This window comes from Coregonus lavaretus (genome assembly GCF_964263955.1).
Source record: "Coregonus lavaretus genome assembly, chromosome: 6".
Lineage (NCBI taxonomy): Eukaryota > Metazoa > Chordata > Actinopteri > Salmoniformes > Salmonidae > Coregonus > Coregonus lavaretus.
The window spans coordinates 29,528,396-29,548,376 of record NC_139993.1 but is presented as its reverse complement, the minus strand read 5'-3'; the positions used below and the strand labels follow the sequence as shown (position 1 = coordinate 29,548,376).

The 19,981-nt window shown below is 40.5% G+C and overlaps 2 protein-coding genes across 3 annotated transcripts; both read right to left on the bottom strand.

Moving 5' to 3' along the window:
- Positions 1-3,043: 3,043 nt before the first annotated feature.
- On the bottom strand, positions 3,044-4,814 carry LOC311130550 (UPF0449 protein C19orf25 homolog). Of its 2 annotated transcripts, XM_084163310.1 has the most exons (3): positions 4,674-4,808; positions 4,352-4,516; positions 3,044-3,472 (listed from the first exon to the last, which is right to left on the bottom strand). In XM_084163310.1, the coding sequence occupies exons 2-3, from the start codon at positions 4,497-4,499 to the stop codon at positions 3,288-3,290; spliced, it is 333 nt and encodes a 110-aa protein (XP_084019436.1). In that variant the 5' UTR covers positions 4,500-4,516; positions 4,674-4,808; the 3' UTR covers positions 3,044-3,287. The 2 variants fall into 2 exon arrangements, with proteins under 2 accessions (XP_084019436.1, XP_084019437.1); XM_084163311.1 differs by having other exon boundaries at positions 4,352-4,814.
- Positions 4,815-9,972: 5,158 nt separating this feature from the next.
- Positions 9,973-18,622, bottom strand: LOC311130847 (receptor expression-enhancing protein 6-like; the record flags this gene model as incomplete). The annotated part of the gene is made up of 6 exons (XM_084163653.1): positions 9,973-10,014; positions 13,080-13,237; positions 16,247-16,415; positions 16,793-16,931; positions 17,069-17,162; positions 18,490-18,622. The coding sequence occupies 6 exons, from the start codon at positions 18,620-18,622 to the stop codon at positions 9,973-9,975; spliced, it is 735 nt and encodes a 244-aa protein (XP_084019779.1).
- Between the last annotated feature and the right edge of the window lie 1,359 nt (positions 18,623-19,981).

Here is a 19,981-nt window from a genome sequence, read left to right as displayed (position 1 = left end):
CGCATGTATTTCTGTACATTTGAGATGAGAAAAATCCTACTGTGATTGAAACTAACACAAACACTTGTGTATATCAATCCTTTTACCTCGGGTATTGAACCTTATTTTTCCTCAATGCATCAGAAACATGTCTTCAACAAAGAACACTTGTCATTTCAAATCATCTGATCCCACATGCCATTCATACAAGTTGGATGTATGCATTAAGACAGGACTTCATTGGATAGAATAACACTATCCTAAGAGTTACGGGGAGTAGCCTAATCTCATACAAAATGCACCTTTTTGTACTTTTTGTATTTGTATATAAACCATTGCTTGTTAGAAGATTAGTGTAGACATGACAACATACAAAAAAGACAATTGTGTCTGGATTTCAAGACATACAGTACCATCATCAAAATGAAGGAACAACCATTAATGAAAAACAATATGCAAATCATTGAGTGAAAACCCAGCTGGAAGACTTGTGTTTTTTAAAAGGTACTACTGTGGCTCCAAACTAATTTGAAAAAGACTGTTGAAATACATCAAAATATGGACATAATATTATGTAAAGTATTACTTATGTACCCACATGTTACTGCTTCGCCTTCGCCAAATTACTTACTACTGAGGATACCACACTGTTAGCCTTCACTTTAGAACCACTGCAGGAATTATTATTGCCAATAGTTAATGTTAAACAATCAGCACTGCTGGAACACTATGTTATCTTTATTCTGTCTTATAAACGGTATTGTAAATGCATGCAGACCAATGTTCCCTCTAAACTGAGCGCATGCGCAGCCCTGCACCTCCTCCAGGACTGCCACGCAGAAAGGCCAGGCAGTTCAGAGTTGCAAGAGATTGAACTTCACTGAATTCCCCCCCCCTTTAGTTTGCACTATATAGAGCAACATATTCTGTGATCGAATCAACATTATATCAGCCCCTTTTCAATGCAACAAACCAAAACAAATCTAACTTTGCAAGATTGAGTCTGTTAATTTGTTGTAGGCAGAGCCAGAGTGCAATGGAGTAGAATTCTATTGGTGGGGGTAGCCATGAGCGGTCTTTCAATCACCCGCGAGTGGAATGCGCTTTTCAGATCAGTTCATTTCAAAGCGCAGAGCCGTGCGTGTGCACATTCGTTGATATTCTTTGCTGAGTAGGGAGTTATTATCCTAGTTATAGATAATTATAGGTCAGCAATAGGGAGTTACTGCTTCTTCAAGAGCACAAAACGTGTAGGCTACATTTCAAGCACAAAATTCTTACAACATTCAAGTTTCTGCTCACAAGACCAAAAATTTGCTCAGTGCTCCAAAAAATGTAAGGGAACATTGGTGCAGACATACAGTAGAACTCTATAAGCTTCCCAGTGAGCAAAAACTAAAATGTGTGTTGCTCCTTACATCATGCTAAATATACCTGTATTACACCTGTTCATATTGTGGATGTTGAACTGAAATTAATTTATCCTCAGTGGCATTCTTCATTATTTAAAAAGACCAACAAAAAAGAACCAGCCATGGGAACAAACATGCATTTCTAGTCCACTGCAATCTGGATCAAGTGGCAATGAGGAGATGCCATGCTCATTGATTCTAATTGTAGATGAACAGACTGAATGACTGTATTTCAACTTAATAGCTGTAAATGCCTTTGTCAATTGAATGCTATGACGTTATATTTGTGTTTGCCTCTAGAATCACATAAAGTAATCAGAGAGCAGGTAAAATATGTTGTGAAGGTGGAAGATGGTCGTTAAGAGAGAAACAACTGTTGGGTTCTATAGAAGAGTCCTCGTACAGAAATTATTCTGTAGAAATATTTACAGAATGTGTTAATATCCGCTTAAACGTCTTGCTGTCAGTAGTGATAGGTCAAAGAACTCAAGCATAAAGACCTTAGAAATAAAAAGTCATATTCTCTGTAGTTGTAACATCATCTGTTCATATGTTCTTAGAGATGTAACCAAGACAACTCGATTGAGAGAAGTGCTCGACAGAAATGAAACTACTCTGGCGTGATCTCCATGGAATTTAAGAGCTGTTTATTCTAATTGAATGTGCAATGTTAAATTGAGTCAGGTAACATTTCCAAAGCATTTGAGTAATGCAATGAACCAAGCCCCTTTGTCACAATGACCATTGATAATGTATAAACAGCCCTTAAAGACTAGTAGTGAGAATGCATTACATAGGAATGTTGTCAAAAATGAAGACAGTATTCTTGAAATCTTTTGTAAAGGTCCTTACAACTGAAATGGTGTATACTGTATGTTACGAATCTGATTAAAATATCTAAGGTTTTACACCATGAATGTCATAGACCTTGTTTATACCTGGCATTAAATTACATAAAGTTAGATTCAATGCTTGAAAGCACCAGAATTATTTGGAAACTGGTTGTGAACGAGTCTAGTCACCTCCCAAGGTGGAATAGAAAGCCGATTTGGATCGGCCATGACTTGGAACGGGAATACTGTATTAGCAATTAGGTTTCCTGTGAGACCGGTGTCATTTTGATATTACTCACTTTGCTACAACTAGGATAGGCTCAATTAAGTTGGACCACTGGGTGAAAGGAAATAAGTATTATACCAGATCAGATATGGGGTAGAAGAAATCTCATGCCATGTATGAACAGGGCCATAGGCAAATGGTACCATGTGATATAGGCCAAGGAATGAAAGTCATCATAATAAATTCTCATCAAATAAATTGTGGACGTGTTTCATTTACCTGGCTGACTTAAAACCTTAATATGACTTTTCTTGAACATATCAAAGCAATATAATATGAGCTTTCAATAATATTGACTAAGCATGCACTCATGCCAATGAAATGTGGACATAGTCTGACAGTTTTCTGAGCTAATTAAGATATAAACAAATATACTCTACACTGACATTTACTTAATCATTGCATTAACTACATAATGACCTTTAAGTTAAAATATAATAATAGTCATATGACCCATAGCCTGTCTCCTGCCTGACCCTCGATCCATGCACATGTCAGTGTGATTGAATATTAAAAAACAAGTTATATTTGATTACAATCATTATTTTATTAATATTCATTATAGAAAATTTAGACAACACACATAACTAATTTGCTTTACCATTTCGTGAAAAGTCAAACCAAGGTATGGAGACAATTTTAAACTGTTGTGTCCCATTTCTATTTTCTGCTATGAGAACCTCATCCGCGAGATTGAGGTGGCATGTTCGTTCCTAGTGAATCTGTTTAAGCTGAGGTAATGTGCACCCCCAGCCCTGAGGTGTGAGGGAAGACTGGTCAGAGGGCTCTCCCTTTGACCTCGGCCACACTGATCTCCAACTGCTCTCTGGCCACCCGCAGTTCCTCCCTCCGCTGCACAAGTTCACCTCTAAACTCCTGAAGCCGCTCGTTCATCTCCAAGTACCTGCGGCTCTGAAGGTACTTTGTCTCCACTTCATTGTCTGAGGACCCCCTCTTGGCATCTGTGGAAGGGGACAAAATCCAGTTTAGTTCTATAGGTTTGTTAAAACATATAGGCTGCCTAATCAAGTAGACCATTTGCTGAAAGCTCAACATTACATTAGGTGAAATAAAGTGAAAGTGTCTGTTTGAATTCACTTAGTAATAAGGCAGGCTACCATGTCAATGAACAGGCTACTTAAAGGTGGACATGAATTGGCTACTTAAAGGTAGACTCAGCGATATGATGAAGATGCAGAAAGTTAACAGCATAGTGGGTCAATTTCCGCAAAACTGTGAAGCACGAGGTTCAACCTTTCCGCTCTTTTGGTGCCCTGGCTACCACATTGTAACAGCGTGATGAGAACCCGTGCACATGCACAGATACTGTGTGTGACTGTGAGAGAGCAACGTCTTGCATCTTGCTCATCTCAATATCTGCGGTGCTGCTAGTGGCAATGTCATTTCGATGAGCCTACCTTGAATGACTTGCCATCTGTTTGACTGATGTACTGGGATGTATTCATTAGTCGGATTCTTTACCGTTTACTCTAGGAATCAAACTGAAGCTCCCGAGTGGCGCAGCAGTCTAAGGCACTGCATCTCAGTGCTTGGTTCGATTCCAGGCTATATCACAACCGGCCGTGATTGGGAGTCCCATAGGGCGGCGCACAATTGGCCCAGCGTCGTCCGGGTTTGGCCGGTGTAGGCCGTCATAAAATAACAAATAAAAATAAAAAACAGAGCAAACGGAACGAAACAGAGTGACCTACCTGAATTTGTCCAATAGAAACTCGTTTTCGTTGCAAAACGATTTATGTTTGGAGTAAACGGTTTCCACTGCTAAATGTTTTGCAACGGAATCAGACGAATGAGTACAACCCTGATTCAAAGGCGCATACCTTGGTTGGCATCCTCCAGGACGCTGAAGACTGGATCATTCGAAAAGGCCCTGTTGATGTCCTCAAGAATCTGCTCCACAGTGGGCGGATCTGGTCGACTTGGAAGTACCACTCGCTTCTTATTTTTAGCACCCATGCTGATATTCATTCTGCAGAGCGTACTATCTGCAATAATGACACCGTGGAAGATTCTGTCTATACATGTAACATTAGCTAGCTACGAAACAGTTTGCATCAGAGTCCTGTTGGTGTCTGTCTACTTGACATGAGACGCCAGATTTCCTAAGCAAGTCAATGGTGTTGCGGGGTCTCCTAAACTTACCACTTCTCTGTTGGTAGAAAACTGAATACTTTTTACGGGTGCAATTTCACTAAGCTGTCTGGCAAACGTCGCTAACTCTACATACAACATAACTTCAGACAAAATTAATATTGTTGAGGCAAAACAACTGATTCTGCGTGGAACTGAAGTTGACACGTCATTCGTGTGAGACAGATACGTCATTGCTCACATATTTTATGTTTTACCTTGTTCACTGTATTGTTAATCCTATGTTTTTATCAAGAAAAAAACAATGTATTTCTCTGTTGAATAATACATTCAATTGTATTTATTGCCCACACGCAATTTAGAAACCGTTTTTGATTGGCGTTGAGCCAATGATGATGATGACGACTAGAGAGCACTCTTTCCTCTAAAATGCCTTTGCCGGAAATGTCCGACATGCTGATTCGTTGAACGTGGCACGTGTATAACTTCAACCAGTTAGCAAGTCGGACATTTACGATTTCCTAGTTCTGACTAGCACATGCCGCGTTCAAAACAACTGGAACTCGGAACTCTCCGACTGCCAACTTCAGTGCGTTCAAAACAACTGGGAACTCGGAAAAAAACGAACTCCAACTGGGAAACATCGATTTGAACGGTCATCCAACTCGGAATTTCAACTCGGGAACTCTTGCTCTTTCTAATGTTCCGACTTTCCGACCTGAACGTCACTGACGTAATGATTTGACCTCGTATTTTTCCGAGTTCCCAGTTGCTTTGAACGCGGTGTTAGTTCCTTTGCTCCATGCCAAATAATCTGTGATCATCATGATGACAAGCAACATGACCAGTAAAAAAAATACACTTAATAAGAAGGACACTTTTATTGATACACAAGGTACAACTTACTTTATGTCCTTTTGAGAGTACAACATAGGTACATGTATAATAATAAAGGAATAAAGGAATGTTTCTGAAATAACTTAATTGCATAACTCATGACTACTAGTACCACTTATTACCCTTTCTCCTTCAACTTAAATGTTTGGTTAAATACACAGTACTAGTATTTAACATTGGACAATTATATCACTCGGATTCCAAGACCCAATGCATTTCTAACTTACAGTAGAATTATGTGTCAATTTCATTTTCATATGGCCTAGATCTGACTATACAAAACTGTTACAAGACAAAAAGAGACAAAAACATGTCCAAATAAAAAAGAAACAAAGGACAACAGTGAAAACTAAAGCAATGAAGTCTAAGACCAGAACACTGTGGGCTATTGTTGAAGCATTGAGCCCTCACACTCCTGCATTGGAGGACAAGGACAAGGATTGATTGTAAACCAAAGACCAGTTAAATTCAGTTACTCTAATCAGGTGATGAGAAGGTCAAAATATCAGACATTGCATAGCATTCAACTAACTACCCACAACATCGCGGATGTGAAGTGTTTTTCAGTTGCAATGGTTTTGGTCGATATGAAGCAGCATTTTACCTTGGTTATGTTTTTTCCTGTCCCGTTATCTGTCTGTGTAATGGTATCCCAATCTCTGTCAGACTTGTGTCATTGTTTTCCAATCATAAGACATCAAGTATTAGTGGTTCAGCAGTTTGCACGTCAACATGGAAACCAAAGTCCTTCCTGTGAATCTGGCATGGTTTGGTTTTCTGTATTCAGTACCATTACTGAGACTTGTCTTGGTTGGATGCCTCTCCCTGTGGGTCTATAAAGATAATGAAATACACTTGCTCATAGTTCACTCATAGTTGCTCATATTTCACTCGTAGTTGCTCATAGTTCACAAAATCAAAAAAAATTTATGTCAAAAGTAGTTTTATGTCAAAATGGCATGAGAAATATCGGCAAATGAAAGAGAAATATGGGCACAGTATACACTCCCCAACATATTTATTTGGACAGTGAAGCTACAATTTTAAATTGGGTTCTATACTCCACCATTTTGGATTTGAGATCAAATGTTTCACGAGTCCGCAGTATAGAATGTCACCTTTTATTTGAGGATACATACAGTGCATTCTGAAGGTATTCAGACCTCTTGACTTTTTCCACATTTTGTTACGTTACAGCCTTATTCTAAAATAGATTTTTTTTAAAACATCAATCTACACACAATACCTCATAATGACAAGGCAAAAATAGGTTTTTGTAATTTTTTGCTAATGTATAAAAAAAAGAAAACTGAAATATCACATTTACATAAGTATTCAAATCAAATCAAATGTATTGGTCACATACACATGGTTAGCAGATGTTATTGCGTGTGTAGCGAAATGCTTGTGCTTCTAGTTCCGACATGGCAGCAATATCTAGCAAGTAATATCTAACAGTTCCACAACAAATATCTAATACACACAAATCTAAGTAAGGAATGGATTAAGAATATATAAATATATAGATGAGCAATGTCATTGTCAGAGCGGTATAGGCTAAGATGCAATAGTTAGTATAGAATACAGTATATACATATGAGATGGGTAATGCAAGATATGTAAACATTATTAAGATAGTATAGAAAACAGTATATACATATGAGATGGGTAATGCAAGATATGTAAACATTATTAAAGTGGCATTATTAAAGTGACTAGTGTCCATTTATTAAAGTGGCCAGTGATTTTCAAGTCTGTATGTAGGCAGCAGCCTCTCTGTGCTAGTGATGGCTGTTTAACAGTCTGATGGCCTTGAGATAGAAGCTGTTTTTCAGTCTCTCGGTTCCAGCTTTGATGCACCTGTACTGATCTCGCCTTCTGGATGATAGCGGGGTGAACAGGCAGTGGCTCGGGTGGTAGTTGTCCTTGGTTATCTTTTTGGCCTTCCTGTGACATCGGGTGCTGTAGGTGTCCTGGAGGGCAGGTAGTTTGCCCCCGGTGATGTGTTGTGCAGACCGCACCACCCTCTGGAGAGCCCTGCGGTTGTGGGCGGTGCAGTTGCCGTACCAGGCGGTGATACAGCCCGACAGGATGCTCTCAATTGTGCATCTGTAAAAGTTTGTGATGGTTTTAGGTGACAGGCCAAATTTCTTCAGCTTCTTGAGGTTGAAGAGACGCTGTTGCACCTTCTTTACCACACTGTCTGTGTGGGTGGACCATTTCAGTTTGTCAGTGATATGTACGCTGAGGGACTTTCCACATTCTCCGTTGCTGTCCCGTCAATGTGGATAGGGGGTACTCCCTCTGCTGTTTCCTGACATTGAGTGAGAGGTTATTTTCCTGACACCACACTCCGAGAGCCCTCACCTCCTCCCTGTAGGCTGTTTCATCGTTGTTGGTAATAAAGCCTACTACTGATGTGTTGTCTGCAAACTTGATGATTGAGTTGGAGGCGTGCATTGCTACGCAGTCATGGGTGAACAGGGAGTACAGGAGGGGGCCCCAGTGTTGAGGATCAGTGAAGTGGAGATGTTGTTTCCTACCTTCACCACCTTGGGGCGGCCCGTCAGGAAGTCCAGGACCCAATTGCACAGAGCGGGGTTGAGACCCAGGGCCTTTACTCAGTATTATGTTGAAGAACCTTTGGTAGCAATTACAGCCTTGATTCTTCTTGGGTAGGATGCTACAAGCTTGGCACATCTGTATTTGGGGAGTTTCTCCCATTCTTCTCTGCAGATCCTCTCAAGCTCTGTCAGGTTGGATGGGGAGCGTCGCTTCACAGCTATTTTGAGGTCTCTCCAGAGACGTTCGATCATGTTCAAGTCCGAACTCTGGCTGGGCCACTCAAGGACATTCAGAGACTTGTCCCGAAGCCACTCCTGCGTTGTCTTGGCTGTGTGCTTAGGGTCGTTGTCCTGTTGGAAGGTGAACCTTCACCCCAGTCTGAGATCCTGAGCACTCTGGAGCAGGTTTTCTTCAAGGATCTCTCTGGACTTCGCTCCGTTCATCTTTCCCTTGATCCTGACTAGTCTCCCAGTCCCTACCGCTGAAAAACAACCCCACAGCATGATGCTGCCACCACCATGCTTCACCATAGAGATAGTGTCATGTTTCCTCCAGACGTGACGCTTGGCATTCAGGCCAAAGAGTTCAATCTTGGTTTGATCAGACCAGATAATTTTGTTTCTCATGGTCTGAGTCCTTTAGGTGCCGTTTGGCAAACTCCAAACGGGCTACCATGTGCCCACTCTATCATAAAGGCCTGATTGATGGAGGGCTGCAGAGATAGTTGTCCTCCTGTAAGGTTCTCCCATCTCCACAGAGGAACTCTGGAGCTCTGTCAGAGTGACCATCGGGTTCTTGGTCACCTCCCGGACCAAGGCCCTTCTCCCCCAATTGCTCAGTTTGGCCAGGCGACCAGCTCTAGGAAGAATCTTGGTGGTTCCAAACTTCTTCCATTTAAGAATGATGGAGGCCACTGTGTTCTTGGGGACCTTCAATGCTGCAGACATGTTTTGGTACCCTTCCCCAGATCTGTGCTTCGACACAATCCTGTCTCAGAGCTCTATGGACAATTCCTTCGACCTCATGGCTTGATTTTTGCTCTGACATGCACTGTCAACTGTGGGACCTTATATAGACAGGTGTGTGCCTTTCCAAACCATGTCCAATCAATTGAATTTACCACAGGTGGACTCCAAACAAGTTGTAGAAACATCTCAAGGATGATCAATGGAAACAAGATGTACCTGAGCTCAATTTCGAGTCTTATAGTGAAGGGTCTGAATAGGTATTTCAGTTTTTTATTTTTTATAAATTTGCAACACTTTCAGAAAACCTGTTTTCGCTTTGTCATTATGGGGTATTGTGTGTAGATTGATGAGGAAAACATGTAATTTAATCAATTTTAGAATAAGGCTGTAACGTAACAAAATGTGGAAAAAGTCAAGGGGTCTGAAAACTTTCCAAATGCACTGTATCTGTTTTACCGTTTAGAAATTAAAGCACTTCATGTATCTAGTCCCCCAGTTGAGCAAGTCATAAGTATGTGGACAAATTCACATAAAGAGGCAATCTGCAGTTGCTACATCAATTTGTGGACTTATACATGAAGAAATTTAAAACATAAGCTTCACTGTCCAAATACATATGGAGGGGAGTTTACATAGCAGAAAGTAGACGGTGCCTATATTTTTCTCATTCATTTGGGAACACCGCATAGCTGGATCTACACAACAGATGGCATATGACGTGAGACGAATTTGGAAGTCTAAAAACATCTGACAAACTTTGGTAATGAACTATTCCTTGATGAGGTTAGAGCACTTGGTTAATGCAATTAGTAATCTATGCCACCAGATCCAGCCACTGCCCACAAAACCTTGTGGTTGACCAGGTGAATACAGTGAGTGATATTGTATACACACACAGTGTGACTGTGTGTCACTTACCATTAGTCTACAGTGGGTTCGGTGTAGATCAACTCATTGATCATCTTATGAGTAGACATGGAATAGGAACAGACAAGACAGTGAGGAAGAATTACTTTCAAAAGAGCTTCACAACCACATTATGACAGGGAAACACAAAGCAGTGGGAAGCATACTTTTAGAATCATTTAAATATCAGCTAATTGGCTGATGGTAGACTACCTCTTTTCACAGTTCAGCTAATGCCTGCTGTAGTGGTTCTAGATAAGACCCTGAGGAGGGAAGCCTAGCATAATCTTTAATCCAGGCATGTGTTCTTCTCACAAGTGGGATTTGCTGATTTACATCCTTGTTTTCCTTCTTCAGAAAACAGTTGGTGAGGAGAGCCCTCAACTACAGACCTTGCCATCTGTTGCTGTGCTAAAAGCTCTGACAAACCATTTTGATAGCTTATTTTGTGTTGAGGCTGTGCTTTCTACTGCATTTCCTCCAACAAGGCACTCACAAAATTAAACAATAGACCCACATTCTAGGCTTGCAGAAAGTGACTACGTGAAAAATAACTTTGGTACTAATGGCAACATTATCAGTATCCATTGTCTACAGATTGCAGTGGAGTGGGATTAGTTAGTTAGCACCCATTAACTTCCACACGACTCTACAGAGTATCAGTTTAGGAACGATCACACCAACAACATTTACCAGCCAGAGGGGAGAAAAAAGTGGTCCACAATGTGAGTGAGAGGCTTGACACATGCTCCATTAAATACATATCTGTATTCTAATTTGATGACATTCTAATTTGATGACATGCATTTCAATAGTGTTCAGACTTTCAATCACACTGTGTTGTCATCTTCTGTTGTTCAATTAAACCATTGAATTATTTCTGACAAATAATAGCAATCAAATGAGATATCAAAACTAAGAGTTGATACTAGCAACTAGAATGAAGGAGTGGTTTTCTTAGAGGCTACAACAGGGGTTACAGTGCCTTTAGAAAGTTTTCACACCTCTTGACTCTTTCCACATTATGTTGTGTTACAGCCTGAATTTTAAATGATTTAAATTTAGATTTGTTTTGTCACTGGCCTACACACAATACCCCATAATGTCAAAGTGGAATTATGTTTTTCAAAATTGTTACAAATTAATTAAAATAGAATAGCTGAAATGTCTTGAGTCAATAAGTATTCAACCCCTTTGTTATGGCAAGCCTAAATACGTTCAGGAGTAAAAATTTGCGTAACAAGTCACATAATAAGTGCAATAATAGTGTTTAACATGATTTTTGAATGACTACCTCATTTCTGTACTCAACACATACAATTATCTGTAAGGTCCCTCAGTTGAGCAGTGAATTTCAAACACAGATACAACCATAAAGACCAGTGAGATTTCCCAATGCCTTGCAAAGAAGGGCACCTATTGGTAGATGGGTAAAAAATAAAGCAGACATTGAATATCCCTTTGAGCATGGTGAAGTTATTAATTACACTTTGGATGGTGTATCAATACACCCAGTCACTACAAAGATACAGGCGTCCTTCCTAACTCAGGTGACGGAGAGGAAGGAAACCGCTCAGGGATTTCACCATGAGGATGGATCGACAACATTGTAGTTATTCCACAATACTAACCTAATTGACAGAGTGAAAACAAGGAAACCAGTACAGAATAAAAATATTCCAAAACATGCATCCTGTTTGCAACAAGGCACTAAAGTAATACTGCAAAAAATTTGGCAAAGCAATTCACTTTTTGTCCTGAATACAAAGTGTTACGTTTGGGGCAAATTCAATACAACACATTACTGAGTACCACTCTCCATATTTTCAAGCATAGTTGTGGCTGCATCATGTTATGGGTATGCTTGTAATCATTAAGGACTGGGGAGTTTTTCAGGATAAAAAATAAATGGAATAGAGCTAAGCACAGGCAAAATCCTAGAGGAAAACCTGGTTCAGCCTGCTTTCCAACAGACACTGGGAGATGAATTCACCTTTCAGCAGGACAATAACCTAAAACACAAGGCCATATCTACACTCTAGTTTCTTACCAAGAAGTCAGTGAATCAAATCATATCAAATCAATGAATGTTTCTGAGTGGCCGAGTTACAGTTTTGACTTAAATCTACTTGAAAATCTACGGCAAGACCTGAAAATGGTTGTCTAGCAATGGTTGTTTAGCAATGATCAACAACCAATTTGACATAGCTTGAAGATTATTTTTAAAGAATAATGGGCAAATGTTGCAAAATCCAGGTATGGAAAGCTCTTAGAGACATACATAGCCACAGGAAGTAGGGGTGCTGAGGGTGCTGCAGCACCCCCTGAAAAAAAAGAAGAAGAATATAATACAAATATATATATTAGTAGTGCTCTGGGCCTTTACTAGTCCTTTATTAGCGGACCTATATAGGTGTCTGTAGCACGGGCAAAAAAATTCACAGCACCCCCACCCCCAAACATATTCCCGCTGCTATGGAGACATACCCAGAAAGACTCACAGCTGTAATCACTGCCAAAGGTGCTTCTATAAAGTATTGGGGCGGCAGGTAGCCTAGAGGTTAAGAGAGTTGGGCCAGTAAACTAAAGGTCGCTGGTTTGAATTCCTGACCCGACTAGGTGAAAAATCTGTAGATGTGCCCTTGAGCAAGGCACGTAACCCTAATTGCTCCTGTAAGTCGCTCTGCTAAATGACTAAAATGTATTGACTCAGGAGTGCGAATACTTATGTAAATGAGATATCTCTGTATTTCATTTTCTATACATTTGCAAACATTTCTAGAAACGTGTTCACTTTGTCATTATGGGGTATTGTGTGTAGATGGGTGAGAAAGAAAATCTATTTAATCCATTTTGAATTCAGGCTGTTACACAACAAAATGTGGAATAAGTCAAGGTGTATGAATACTTTCTGAAGGCACTGTATAGACAACACATACTCTAGGGAAACAACTCACAGCGAACATGCAAACAAACTAATAGTGGGACTATATTAGCTTAGCTGGAGCAGTGTTAGGGAGTAACTAAGGGCAAAGGAAATCAAGCAATAAAGAGTTTGTTACAAAAATAAAGAGTTTGTTTTACATACAGCTGATTCTGATGTGCTGAGTAAGCCTTTGGCCCCTGATGCATCTGATGTGCTGAGTAAGCCTTTGGCCCCTGATGCATCTGATGTGCTGGGTAAGCCTTTGGCCCCTGATGCATCTGATGTGCTGGGTAAGCCTTTGGCCCCTGATGCTTGTGGTACTATACTCTTGTTTTTCACCAGTGTTTGAAGGACTGAGGCCAGACAGGAAAGAGAGAAAGAGACAAGCCACATGCAAACAAAGAGACATGAAGGTTCCTTCAGAAACAAGTAAGCGATCTGTGCATATGAAATTGCAAAAGCAGTTGGAAAGGATGAAACAAACAATCGAGGCTAAAACACACACACACAAGTACACATGCGCGCGCGCACACACACACAACAGTATAGCTCAGTTTTTACTGAAACTTAAATGGATAGAAATATTTAGGCTAATTTGTTTATTCTGTATAAATTCATTTGTTTATTCTTTGCATTATTCTCACAGTAAGTATCCATTCTTTCACAGGTTGAAAATAGCTACCTCTATTTATATCAGATGACCTGGTTCCTGCCATCCTTCCGTCTAACTGTTGTAAGCTGTCTATGACCTCAGTTGACAACATTAATCCCTGCTGGACCATTTGCCAGCTTATGAAATCCATCACTGGTGTGACCTCATAGCCTACAGCACATTAAATCTATCCTCATTGTTTTCTCAATAGATGCGGTAAAGAGGTCAAAGGAACTCGACCAAAACAATGGAAATGCCATGTAAACGTGTGGGGGAAAGATCCTTTTTATCCTCATTGCCCCCCAGCAAAATTAGCCCACATTTAGGCTATTGTTTATATGTACATTTCACACTTCGTTGAAGTAAAAATCGGAGTATAATGCTTGTATGGATGTCAACCCCAATACATGTTCATGTCATCGTCACCAATCAACTGCATTACAGTTCAAAACGACTGACTACCACCACCGATTTCTGTATGCTAGCTATGCTACCAGCTTAAACGAACAGGTGTTAGCATTTAGCAATCACTTCTTCTAAACGTGAAAAGGGACAACTTCTAAATGTTATGCAGCGAAAACAGAGAAATAGAGTGGGGAAAAAAAGTATTTAGTCAGCCACCAATTGTGCAAGTTCTCCCACTTAAAAAGATGAGAGAGGCCTGTAATTTTCATCATAGGTACACGTCAACTATGACAGACAAATTGAGAAAAAAATATCCAGAAAATCACATTGTAGGATTTTTTATTAATTTATTTGCAAATTATGGTGGAAAATAAGTATTTGGTCACCTACAAACAAGCAAGATTTCTGGCTCTCACAGACCTGTAACTTCTTCTTTAAGAGGCTCCTCTGTCCTCCACTCGTTACCTGTATTAATGGCACCTGTTTGAACTTGTTATCAGTATAAAAGACACCTATCCACAACCTCAAACAGTCACACTCCAAACTCCACTATGGCCAAGACCAAAGAGCTGTCAAAGGACACCAGAAACAAAATTGTAGACCTGCACCAGGCTGGGAAGACTGAATCTGCAATAGGTAAGCAGCTTGGTTTGAAGAAATCAACTGTGGGAGCAATTATTAGGAAATGGAAGACATACAAGACCACTGATAATCTCCCTCGATCTGGGGCTCCACGCAAGATCTCACCCCGTGGGGTCAAAATGATCACAAGAACGGTGAGCAAAAATCCCAGAACCACACGGGGGGGGGGGGGACCTAGTGAATGACCTGCAGAGAGCTGGGACCAAAGTAACAAAGCCTACCATCAGTAACACACTACGCCGCCAGGGACTCAAATCCTGCAGTGCCAGACGTGTCCCCTTGCTTAAGCCAGTACATGTCCAGGCCCGTCTGAAGTTTGCTAGAGTGCATTTGGATGATCCAGAAGAGGATTGGGAGAATGTCATATGGTCAGATGAAACCAAAATATAACTTTTTGTTAAAAACTCAACTCGTCATGTTTGGAGGACAAAGAATGCTGAGTTGCATCCAAAGAACACCATACCTACTGTGAAGCATGGGGGTGGAAACATCATGCTTTGGGGCTGTTTTTCTGCAAAGGGACCAGGACGACTGATCCGTGTAAAGGAAAGAATGAATGGGGCCATGTATCGTGATATTTTGAGTGAAAACCTCCTTCCATCAGCAAGGGCATTGAAGATGAAACGTGGCTGGGTCTTTCAGCATGACAATGATCCCAAACACACCGCCCGGGCAACGAAGGAGTGGCTTCGTAAGAAGCATTTCAAGGTCCTGGAGTGGCCTAGCCAGTCTCCAGATCTCAACCCCATAGAAAATCTTTGGAGGGAGTTGAAAGTCTGTGTTGCCCAGCGACAGCCCCAAAACATCACTGCTCTAGAGGTGATCTGCATGGAGGAACGGGCCAAAATACCAGCAACAGTGTGTGAAAACCTTGTGAAGACTTACAGAAAACGTTTGACCTGTGTCATTGCCAACAAAGGGTATATAACAAAGTATTGAGAAACTTTTGTTATTGACCAAATACTTATTTTCCACCATAATTTGCAAATAAATTCATTAAAAATCCTACAATGTGATTTTCTGGAGAAAAAAATTCTCATTTTGTCTGTCGTAGTTGACGTGTACCTATGATGAAAATTACAGGCCTCTCTCATTTTTTTAAGTGGGAGAACTTGCACAATTGGTGGCTGACTAAATACTTTTTTTCCCCACTGTATATCCTAATCGAACTTTAGTAACCACATTGTGGGCCTGTTACAATACATCAATCATGACGGATTTAACCAATATCCACTTTGTTAGATCAGATTTGTTGAATCTGCGCCAATCCCGCATCCTTATTCTATCCCCCACGGCCTGCGTTCCATTGACCTCGTTACCGCATCTATATGGGTGCAGTGTTACACGTAGCTCTCTAATAGGATTTATACTGTGAAATATCAAGCTATTTAGGGACTGCAGAGGGAAATTAGCTATGTAACTAAATCAGGTACAATATTTGTTGGGCATGCTTTTGAATGTACTGACCGCAAAATGATACAATCCGTTTCCACTAGCATTGCTACATTCTCCGAACAGGCTTACAAGGAGATTTTGTTTGGAGGAAACGACAACACCCTAGGGAAGTCGAAAATAAGCTAATACTTAACTTTAAGGTGTACATGAAATGCATTGTGGGTAGGAGCTTGCTGTTTCTGGACTGGGCCGTCAGGGGCCTCTGTACCTTCTCTGGTGACGGACTCAGCTGCGTTCATGGCCTTCCCGCTGAGGTCATTGACCATGCTGTCCACGGTGGCCTCGTGCTTGAGGAAGAAGGGCCGCACCACCCGGTTGTACAGGATCTGAGAGCCATTCCATGTAACAGGGGCCATGCACCACAACAAGAACAGGCACTGGCAAAGAGAGAGGGAAAAAAACAGGAACATCAGTTGAAGGGCAACACATATTGTAGTAACCACATAAGCAAAGCGTGACACCTCCATGAGCCTAATAAAGCATAAATACAGGTGTTTGATCACAGGTATACTGAGACTTTATTGACAGGAACTTATTAATGTTTATGTATAGCAAGCTTATAATGGCTTGTTAATTGCTTATTAATGTGTTATATGCTGCTATATTCCGTAGCCTATAGTGATCTTGAATTATATTGTAACTGTAAGGTCAGTGGTTGGTCACAATGAGTGAGTTGAAGCCGTTTTCAGTTTTCTTAGAATATAAGGCACACAGATAGTCTGTCTGTGTGATACACATCTGATTCTCGCCTTACCTTGAAAGCATAGTAGAAAGGAAACCAGTAGAGGAAGATGTCAGAGAAGAATTCCCCCAAACTGAAGATTCCGTAGACCACCCAATAGGTCAGCCATTTTGTGTCATCTTCTTTGTTTGTGCTCTCGATGGCTTTGATTCTACATGTAAGAGTGGAAATAGTAACCAACATGACATAGCCCTACTTGAGGCAAGGTACTACATAACATAAAATGGCAACACATAAACGCTCTGGCTTAAACATTTAACTTTAAAGCTAGTTTGCTACTGTTCTTACGAGTAATATGCAGGATACACAAATCCAATCATGTTACAGAGGAGGGAGGCGCCATAGCCATATACCAAATACAGTCCCGTCAGAGACACTGCACCTGTTGATAACACAAGAGACACAACGAGTGGTCAAGCATTATACTGCACAAAGATCCTAATCAAACAGTTCACTGCTACTTCATGAGAATGTAATTAGTCTTCGTGAAATTATGAAAGGAGTCTCAAATGCTGCTATTGACTGATAGTAAAGGATTTACAGAACTGTGGAATGTCATGCAAAATGCATAACTGTTTTCATAATTCTGGGGCCATAAAGAGAGCGAGAGAGAGAGCGACAGAGACAAAGACAGAGACAGCGAGAGAGAGAGAAATAGTATAAGAGAGAGAATGCCTTGTAACAGCTGCAGAAAAAACATTGAAGAAATTATAACTTGAGAATAGTCCAGTCTACAAAAGGCTGTGTTTGCCAGTGATGATATACTTACATTGGCCTACTCTCATATTTAGGTCTACAGGTGGCTACAGTTGTTCTATGGCTTTGTCGATTCCTTGTTCATCTCTATACCCAGAGACACGTCTCTAGTCTTGCGCATGCTTGCAGCTATTCATTCCTTGTTGAATAAAACAGTATTGCGAATTTGCTGGAAGCAATTGTGGGTTAATGGTAGTATGTGGGTGCCATTGGTCACCGGTAACTACATCATCACAACTGAACCCATGGCACAAGAGCACATGGCTCTCTATGGTGGTGCTGTCTAGGGCTAATATCAACATGTGACATAGATCTGTATAAGTGCCACCCACTGGCATGAATGCACTCCTGTCTCATGCCTTGCCAAAGTCCTCTGGAGGGTGACAATGAATCATTCAACATAATGGACAGTCTGAAACTACCAAGACATGGCACTGTGGTAGGATTTGTGACAGTGAAGTATCTGAAGGAAGTTTGGTTATTTTTGTTTACATACAGTAATAGCAGTAGTCCTTTCAATTATAATACTGCACCATTAAAATATTGATATTCCTAAAAATCTCATGAAAGTAATCTCCCTGCTTGTTTCATTACAATAGTATTAGGTAGGTCTAATATTAATAATTTATAATTACAGTGTAGGTAGAGGTTAGTCTGAAGAGTGTGCGTCTAAAGAAACACACCTGTTGGTGAATACCAAACTGTGCGCCATAGCGTAAGCTATTTATAGGACTTCCATTAGCTGCAGTTCGTGTTCACAGCAAGGATTAACCGAAGTGTGCTGCGCATTCGACAAACACAGGCTTCCTATGAATTAATAGCCTACAGGTTTCCATCACTGACATAATAAGACATGTTATTTCGATTTAGGTATCCAGGGTATCTATTCATGCACATCAAATTAACATGGCAACAAATGTGTCCTCCAAATAGCCTACACAAAAATTACATACCTACGGCAATAATTTTTCTCTTGATCCCGGTTTTCTCCTCCAGTTTCCCAAGGAAATCTGTCACTATGTTTTTCTCATTTAGAAATTTATCTGCGCGATCTCGAAGTTTGTTAAGTACTTCTGAGATACCCATTGTGATGGGTTACAGGGTTCGGGGCTTCTTAAGGCTAAATTATAATAATAAACATACAAATAATGGAATAAACTTTATTTTCCCTGTGGAAATCTGAGTCCTCGTGCAGTTCAAATCCGCTGACGGGACAGGTTTCGTCTCCTCAATCCGCTTTTCTGGAGAGTCCCTCCGTGCGTCATTTTGCGGTGGAGAGGGAATGGTCAAGGATCATGACTGGCTAGAAGGAAACCAATAGGAATACAGGTTATAATGATCTGAAATTGTACAGTGCCAAATTCCAGCAGGTGTTTATCTGCTACACTGTATTCATTTCAACAGGTAAAACAGCCTATATGGGCGTGTGCCTATAATTTGTCTATATTTCAAACGGGAATAATATGTGTTGCTGTGTGGAATTTATTAGGATACCCAGCAGGTGTCAGTGTCCTGATTCATAGTGATCCCTCCAGGAGTGGAATGAAGTTAGACAATGATCTAAGGTCAGTTTTGCGTTCACACATTGATAGGTTAAGGGAAATTATGCTTATCCTGGATCTGGGCCTAATGGCAACTTCAATTTTAAATGAACTTGCCCACTATGAATAATTAGGAACATATTTGGGGTGACGTCAGGTTAGTTATCTCTCAAGTGTCAAATAATGCGTATTGTAGTCCCTAGAAAGCATGCAAGATGAGGCATGTCTTGAGAGTAAAATCAGGAGGGGGAACAGGAATACAACCAATTGCAGTAATGTCTGCCGATTTCAAAACCACCACACCCGACTTTTCTAGAACTCACCTAATACAGAAGGAGAATGGTGAAAGAAAACAAATATATATAGAACCGTTAAATACACTTTATTCGTCTGCTGTTACATTTTGGGGTAAGATGACAAAAAATATATATATTATAAGCAGAGACATGCCTTGTGTAGCCTGTCAAGGTAGCATATACTTTTAATGTTGACCAATGATGCCATGCTAATCTATCAGAAAGATAAGATTGTTGATATAAATGTTCACTACCATTCAAAAGTTTGGGGTCAATTTCCTTGTGTTGATAACGGGATATGGAGAAGGGTGAGCCGGTCAAGGATCGATTCAGACTAGGTGGTAAATTGTATGACAAACGGCAGTTTATTCAGAGTAAAGATATCTGGTACAAAACGTGCACGGTCTCGTTCTTTCAGCTCATAGGGAACCTTCAGAAAGAGCCCCGAAAACACAGTGCACACATGTTTTATACAGTTTAGTAAAGTAGGTTGAGTCTGGCAGATCTGGTCTTCTGGTTGGTCCATGCTGTTCGAGCGTCGTCCTCTGTGATTGGGTCTAGGAGATCTACTCACTGTAGCTCAGGCCCTTTGTTCCGAATGTTCAGCA

What these genes read in the sequence shown, in the direction of transcription:
- LOC311130550 (XM_084163311.1), bottom strand. Translation starts at nt 4,499, where the DNA reads ATGAATATCAGCATGGGTGCTAAAAATAAGAAGCGAGTGGTACTTCCA. An exon ending in CCTGGAGGATGCCAACCAAG is followed by an intron (nt 3,473 to 4,351) that starts GTATGCGCCTTT and finishes CCCCTTCCACAG; the next exon opens with ATGCCAAGAGGGGGTCCTCA.